The sequence below is a fragment of the Photinus pyralis genome, unplaced genomic scaffold, assembly GCF_008802855.1.
Source record: "Photinus pyralis isolate 1611_PpyrPB1 unplaced genomic scaffold, Ppyr1.3 Ppyr1.4_LG1, whole genome shotgun sequence".
Classification (NCBI taxonomy): domain Eukaryota; kingdom Metazoa; phylum Arthropoda; class Insecta; order Coleoptera; family Lampyridae; genus Photinus; species Photinus pyralis.
In genome coordinates, this window is record NW_022170249.1 from 33,778,231 (window position 1) to 33,786,712 (window position 8,482).

At 33.5% G+C, this 8,482-nt stretch overlaps 1 protein-coding gene across 2 annotated transcripts; it reads left to right on the forward strand.

The window, feature by feature from the left end:
* The first annotated feature begins 1,171 nt into the window (after positions 1–1,171).
* On the forward strand, positions 1,172–4,370 carry LOC116159978. Of its 2 annotated transcripts, XR_004143107.1 has the most exons (6): positions 1,172–2,626; positions 2,836–3,085; positions 3,143–3,321; positions 3,380–3,617; positions 3,664–3,959; positions 4,008–4,370. XR_004143107.1 is itself a non-coding variant. In XM_031473088.1 (5 exons), the coding sequence occupies exons 1-5, from the start codon at positions 2,420–2,422 to the stop codon at positions 3,885–3,887; spliced, it is 1,098 nt and encodes a 365-aa protein (XP_031328948.1). In that variant the 5' UTR covers positions 1,172–2,419; the 3' UTR covers positions 3,888–4,370. The 2 variants fall into 2 exon arrangements, 1 of the variants encoding a protein (XP_031328948.1); XM_031473088.1 differs by having other exon boundaries at positions 3,664–4,370.
* The last annotated feature ends 4,112 nt before the right edge of the window (positions 4,371–8,482 follow it).

Sequence of the window (8,482 nt, forward strand, 5' to 3'; positions counted from 1 at the left end):
ACTTTTGCTGTAATTTTGAGATAAGGAATCCCGATTCTTACAATGACGATGTGAACTTATCAAACATCAATAACTTGCCATTTCGTGGAGTAAAAATTGAGTCAATATTTAATTCTTTGAATTATTTTCACGTGGCTGCACCCGGTTTACCACCTTGTATGGCACATGACATGCTGGAAGGAGTAATACAACGAGATGTTATGTTAATTCTTAATGATTTGTTAAAAAGTAAAGTAATTTCTTTTGACATTCTTAATGATAACCTAAAATTGGTTAAATTTACCAACGAACCGACCGTTATTCTTCCAGATGTAAAAAAAAACGATAAGCTTGTTGGTACAGCAACTCAGAACATGCGGTTTTTGCTGGTTCTTCCGTTCTTTGGTATTGGAAGAGAACACGTAATTCAAACAGAATTATGGAAGATTATGCTTCGTTTACATAAGATACTGTTAATTCTTTTAGGTTTCAGAATTAGCACAGACCAGATAGCTCTTTTACATAACTATATAAAGGAATATATTGTATTGAGGGGGTCGTTTTTTCCCAATGAAACTATGAAACCCAAACATCATTATTTGACACATTATCCCTTTTTAATAAAAATGTTTGGACCATTGCGTCACCTTTGGACACTTCGATTTGAAAATAAACACCAATATTTCAAAAACGTTGTTAAGCACACATCATGTTTCAAGAATATATTATTATCTCTTTCAACGAAACATCAACTTTCTCAATCTTTAGATTTATCCCAGGATATCGTCTATAACAATAACATTATTTTTAACGATGAAGCAATCTACTATAGTCCTATTGACTATCCTGATGAGATGAACCAGTTACCAGGCAATTGCGTGTCGGATTGGAATTGACGAGGAAGCCATTTACATCAGCAAAGATGTAATGTTTCACGGAATACTATACAAAAAAGGAATGCAAGTATGTTGGAAAAGAAACGAAATGGGAAATTTTGTAGCGTTTCACATTTCTCACATTTTATCAAAAACATCGAAAAATACGATCTATTTTTATGGGCAGTCTTTTGATATTATGCATAATGAAGAACTTGGTCTACACGTCAGAGGCAAAAACGTTGAATTTGCATTGGTACCTTTTGATGAAATAATTTGTCACGATACATTACTAGCAGGGCTGGGCAGTATCGAAATACTTGTATTTAAAATACAGTATTTGAAATACATTTTGTATTTTGTATTTAATCTTAGTTTGTCAATGTATTTTGTATTTTGTATCTTAAATACAATTATCATTGTATTTTGTATTTCAAATACCTAAAACATATATCAACCTTTACTTACTTTCGAGAATGTAAACATAAACAGGTAACTGTCGTATTGTAGTAAAAACGGATCTTTCTACTTTTGTTGTGTAAGTGTAGGTAATTAGTATCGTTAATAAAGAAGTGCCAAAATGTAAGGATGAAGAACTAACTAAACTACGTAGTATAGTACGTACATATGTGATTGATATGTATAATAAAAGTCACTTCTTACAGTTCTCACAAATCTCAAATAAAGTTCGATTAATTGATGATTAAACGTACCTAATTAGCCAAACCAAAAACGCACTAATTCCAACAGCATTGTACAAATATTTTTTAAGTAAAAACTAAAACATTAAAAACGTAGCAGATAAAATGCAAATCAATGGTATTGTATTACAGACTCGACGCGTGCCGTGGCGCCAAATCAGCCATTCATTCTTTTTTATCATCATTTTACCAAGTGTTTGGCAAGCATTTTAAGCACTTTAAATCAGCAAAATAATACTTAATATTGGTAAATTGTAGTAACTGTAACGGATTACGACTCGGATTACGATTACAATAAATAACGTTTTGATCTGTAAAAAGTACCAGAACTCGTTACGTTTCAAGTTTTAACGCTCCACTGGTTTACCTATCTATAAAATACACAAAATAATGGTTTCTTAGAATAGAAGCACGTAATTCTATTGTACAGGAGTACAGGTGGTGTACCTTTTTAACTTAATATTGTGACAAATGTTTATACAGGAAACGAAATGACCATTTTTTCGCAGAAAGATGCAGCGTTTTAGGAAATCTTAATCTATGTATTAAGTTTCGTTTCCGAGAAAGGCGCTTTGTACTTTTAGCGTTTGGCTTAAACAATAGCGTCCTTTGAAGAACAGTCATCGCATTATAAATTTTTGTTCGTGTCAAATTGTAACTTTATTTCCCTACTAAGCAGGCTGTTATGTTATGAATAGTTATTTTTCCATAGACTCAAGACTGCGTAAAAAGCTTAGTTAGCTTAGTATAATATAGCTGCTCCGTTGCTTTGGTTTGCACTAGATACTGTTTGTTAATAAATTTCATAAATAGTTTAGTATTAAAGTTTTGATAGTTGTCAATTAGCAATTACCAAAGTAAGCCATGTGTGAACAAGAACCAAGCACAAGTGCCAATTTTATGATTAAAGATGAAGACACAATTCCGTGTATTTTAAATGGAAAGTTTTTTAAAATAATTTCGACTGAATCTAGTGGTAAGGTTCGGGCCAAATGTTTACTGTGCACCACCAAAGAAAACATCATAAGCGGATCTATGAAAGCAACTACTAATTTTAAACTCCACATAAAAGTAAGTAATAAAGAATTAAATAACTTTAATACTTTGCGTTAACTTACGTTATATGTATACTATATACTTACGATACGTCACATATCACGTAGGTACCTTATAGGCAATAATAGGCTATATACTATACATATTTAACTTATTCAAATTATATTAAAAATTTAAAACCACTATTCTTGACATGAAAATACTAAAGTAATCATCAATTTTAGCGTATTCACGAATCGGCATTACCTGAGTTTGAACAATTTCTTGCGGAAAGTAGAAACAAAAACAAAAGAAAAGCGTCTGTTGCTTCTAGTTCTAGCGGTACCGCAATGAAGCAGATGAAATTGTTTGATCCAATTTTACAAAAGTTGAGCAAACAGAAACAATTGGATAAAAATATAATGCAATATGTAACATGTAGCATGAAGCCGTTATCTACAGTTGATGATCCTTATTTTATTAAAATTATCACAGGTGAGTTATACTTATACTTAGAAATCAGAGAGGTGAATGAAACAATATAATTTTAAGATCTCAATCCAGAATTAAAAACTATGTCGAGACGTACTCTAGGACGTAATATTGACAAAAGTTATGCAGAAACAATGCAGAAATTGAAGACTATTTTGCAAAACATTAATCATGTTTCTACCACAGCCGATATTTGGTCTACAAAGCACAAAAGCTTTATGGGAGTTACCGCACATTGGGTATACAGATTAAAACATCCTATATGAGCTACACTAATTAGACATTGTTTTTTTTTAGATTAGTCAAGACGATTTAGTTCGACACAGTTGCGTTTTGGCTTGTCGTAGATTCAAAGGTTCGCACACGTACGATAAAGTTGCAGAGATGTTGTACGATATAACATCTGACTTTGGATTACGGCACGATCAACTCATTTCAACAATTACTGATAATGGGTCAAATTTTGTAAAAGCTTTTGCTGAACATGGAATAAAATTGAACATCGGCGAATCTACAGATGATGAAGCCGATGAAGGTATGTATTAATAAAATTTATTACATCTAATAAATAGTAACTGTAGAATCTGAAGACCATGATACACAAGGTGCTTCAGAAGAATTGTCAGCGTCTTTTACAATACCAGACAAAGATGTCATTACGTTGCCTAATCATTTAAGATGCGCTAGTCACACTTTAAACCTATTGGCAACTACAGACTTTATGAATGCAATAAAAAATTCTGCTGTATCTCGTATACACTATCCAGCATTAGCAAAATGTACAGCGATATGGAATGCGTCCTAAAACTTCTGAGGTCATTGTGAATGTGTTAAGCTGCAGTTTAACGTATCCTTGCCCTACTCGTTGGAATTCCTTGTATGATTCAATTTTACAACTTTTAAAATATAAAGAACATTTGGCTAGTGTAAACATCAATCTTGGATTAGGACCATTTAAAGAAGTTCAACTTGAATATTTAGAGGATTATTGTACTCTAATGAAACCTATAGCGGGAGCCATTGATTACTTGCAAAACGAGAAAACGTGTTTTTATGGGCAACTTTTACCTACTTTATTTTCATTGAGGCAAAGGTTACACGTTCTTCAAGAAAAATCTCTTCGGCACGCCGCTCCACTGTTAAAAACTATGGAAAATAGCTTGTATCGGCGATTTAAACATTTTTTTCACCTTTCAGTAGAAAGTAATGAAGCTATATTAGCATCGTGCTTTCATCCAACTTTTAAAATGAGATGGTTACCATCCTACTGTTCTGAAAATCAAAGAAATTCCATATATAAATTATGCACAAGTGCTATGCAATCTGCAAGCAACGAAATTGCGTCTAAAGGTGAAAAAAATCAAAGAAAAGAAAACGCACTTGATAACAGTGACGATAATGCCACAGATGATGGTTTTTTAATTTTTAATACCGACACGATTGCTAATAAAAATTATAACGTGCAGGAATTAGAATTAATAACATACTTTAATGATAATGGTACATTATTAGAAACGTTGCACAAGTTTCCAACAATAAAAAAGTTATTTTTAAGATACAACACAAGTCTCTGTTCGTCTGCTGCAGTAGAGAGATTGTTTTCCTTTGCAGGTAATTTACAATTCAATGTACTATAATTTATAAATTGCTTTGCAGGTTATATTACGTCACCTACACGAGGTTCACTTAGTGACAATACCTTTATGCAATTAGTATTTATGAAAGGTAATCAATAATACACGGAATAAGTAGTCATAAGTTAGGTGTAAGTGTAATCAAATGTAAGCATTTTGTATTTGCAATCAAATGTATTTAAAATACTGTATTTTGTATTTTGTATTTTAGACAAAGAATAAAATATTATTTAATATTTTGTATTTGAAATACAATTTTCAAGTATTTTGTATTTTGTATTTTGAAATACAAATCAAATGTATTTTGCCCAGCCCTGATTACTAGAATACAAGGCACCAGATGAGTGTTATTATTACAGCTTCAAATCGGCCCCCTATGAAACCTTTTAATTGTAAATATCGCATATTCACTTATTTCGCATAATATTATTGCTCTTGCATTTATGGTGATTTCAAATACTTACGCGTATTGTAGTGTTCTAACAGACCGGTAGCTAAATTCCAGGAAATTTTCAACCACTTATTTCAGTTCGTTTTTACATTATCCCGTATATGACTTTTATGTAAATTTATTTGGGTATCAACTGTAACTCGCAATAAGCATTATGGTACCCCATCACTCTGCGACATTCGGTAGGATAAACGTGTGCATTAAGCAGGGATAATGTTTTTTATTGTTTATGTTAATACGACAATGATTTGTTCAGGTACTGCTCTTTCTTTGCTTGCAGTCGTAATCATGTACGTGTTTAAAGTATGGGATCAGACGCGTCAACTGAAATGCACGGTTCCCATTGATTCAGAGGAGAATATTTGGACTCAGCTTATATTAAAAGGTAAGAACCTAATCACATTCAGAAATAGGCTTCCATTTCTATTCACGTATTTTAGTATCTTCATTTAAAAAAACACACAAATAAATTTATGATCTTATTTGATTAGAAGAAAGAGTAACATTTTAAATGATTTCAATGATAGCAGTAGTCCTTTTCGAGATATTTTTGACCAGCCGCAAACGTGCTACCACATTTTAATGCTTTTTATTTAGCTTCTGCCAAAATCAACGTAGATGGATCTGTTTTGGTGTTGGAAAGTGATGGAAGCGTGGTAGATGAAGATGCCACGTTAAAGTACTACTCTAAAGAAACATTAATGCTACTAACAAGAGATCAACTATGGCTTCCAGTAAGTGTGTCTTCGGACGTAAGCTCCTGCTCATTGGCATAAACTGTTACTGCACTTACCGATGACACCTGCGCGGAACTTGCAAATACTCCCATTGTTTTCCCGGCAAACCTCCCAGAACCGGTATCAGATTTCACTGTTGTGCCTGGACCATCGGAGAATGTTGCTGAATACGAAGTCAATTACGAAATTTTATGGAAAACATTTGAAATTCCATGGAAGAAAATTCCCAACGATATGATGGTCCAAGCATCAAAAGCAATTTCGCAAGACATTTTAAAAAATCCAGAAAAATTAAAGGATTTGTTGCAAACGAGGTGGAGGATTCAAACTGACATGGTCCACATTATAGTTAATGAAATGCGACAGTTTAAATTAAAAATACCAACGAAAGCATTTAAATTAATAGCGCATAAAATTATTGAAAAATGTCCAATATTTCAAGACATTGACGATGATAATAAAATTATTGGGGATGGGTCTCATACCCTTACTGCGAAATTAATAGAAAGGAATAATTACCTTAATCGCCCTCATAAGAGGGGCAGCAAATCTTCTTCCCCAATCCCCCCTAAATTGGCAAAGAAAATGTCTAATCTAACAAGTGGGAGTATCAATTGGGATCCCGAATTGGTTCACCATGACGAAAAAGAAAATATCAAAAATGCATTAAACAACAACTCGATAGAAGAGACAAATGAAAGATTTCACGAATATTTGACAGTTACATACCCAGACATCCGAAAATTAATAAACAAAACCGAAGACACGCCTTCCATAGAAGAAGTGCTAAACGAATGGCCAATTCTTCAAAAATCACTTCATTGTTTCTATTGGCATTTTCAAAAACTTACTACCGTTGAATTGAATTGTATAGGAAGTAGACTAAATGCCAAGGCATCTAAAATCATACAATTCGGTAAAAAAAACAACCTTATTGAAAATACAGACAATGCCCCACAAAACGTTTTGGAAGTTTTCTGTGGATACTTTAAAGAAAACCTGAAGAAATTTATGTATAAAGTTAAGGTAAGATAATAATAATTTATGAAAACCTTACATTGCACGTTGTGTTTAAATGTTGCTTCAGTTGATCCACCTATCACCATTAGTATGTCGGTGTTTAGTACAAACAAATTTCCCTCGAGACCATTTTTTGGGTATCATAACTATGATACAGACGAGGATACAGAAATATGGACTGAAGGTCAAATTTCCAATTTTTTGCAACAAGTTTGAATTTTATGAAGTTGTTCAGCTTTTTATTGGAGGGTATAGGTACTTATATCTGATTGCAGGTATGTACAGTCTGAATAAAATTTTTATTTTTAAATTCTTTATTATATTTTCTTTAATCAAAAAAAGAAAGGTTCAATTCAACCTGTACATACAATCAAATATAAGTTCCTACTTTCAAGCATTTACTTATACTACTGTACAATGATACAGATGGGCCTCTGTCTACTACTCGTATATATCAAATAAATCAGATTTGAAATTTTCTCCCTCCTTGTGATAGTTTCGTATCGTGGATGCATAAATTTTTTTTGTTTCAGGAAGAAGATTTTGCCGAAAACAATATAAATAATTTAGTCGAGATAAATTCTCCCTGCATTATTGAAATAGGTGAGTTTCTGCCAAACAAAATTAATTACCAGCATCCCCCTGAATAGGGGTAAAAAGTTTTCTTGTCCGTTTCGGGTATCACACCGGATGATTCAATAGAAGTGATGATCGTGTTTTGCCCATGCGCAATAAACATTTTATTTGTTGCTGTACGAGCTCGTAACACAGCTTACTTACTATCCAGCTGCACAACTCTCTTGGCGGGAGCGGTTTGCGCCGATCTACGCGCGCAGTGCTTATGCCCCGCCTCTTGGGGTAAAAGACTGCATTGCCTGTTTTGGCGTGCAATCAAGCCCAGTGTTGCCACGTAGTAAATCAGATTTACTCACACTCACAATTGCTAAAAGTAGACATAACAGGCGCGTTTTTCAGTTTCAATTAGGCAATAAAATTTATTAAACACTTTCATTGCAATATTACGTAATATTGTACAGCAAATTCTAAACGTTCACATTACAATACAGCACAAAAATCACCTACTACGGTACTGTGAAGCGACCGTGCGATGAAAATTCGTTTAATCCGGCCCCGACTTTTACCCCAAGCGCGAGAAAGTGCGCACCATTCTATCTCGCTTGGTTGTGGACCGCCAGATCAAAGGCGCCGCTCGAGAGTTGCGGAGCTGGATAGTAAGTAAGCTGTGCTCGTAACGTCTGTACGCAAGTGCGGTTTTGATTATATATTGTGTGGGATTGTTTGTTCTAGGTTTATTTTACTGTTTCCGTATCTTAACAAATTCTTTTTTATTTTTAGATAAACCAGAACCGAAAGAATATTGGGTCATACTGGAGAGGAAACCATTCAAATGTGTACGTGATTTAATAATTGCAATTGAAATTGCTTTCGGATTACACTACATCTTTAACTTAGCATATCCAAATGAGGTGTCCTCCTGAATACACATGGAATTCCTTGGAATTCTTAGCTTTCCTAGGAGTTCCTCCGGAATTCCTAT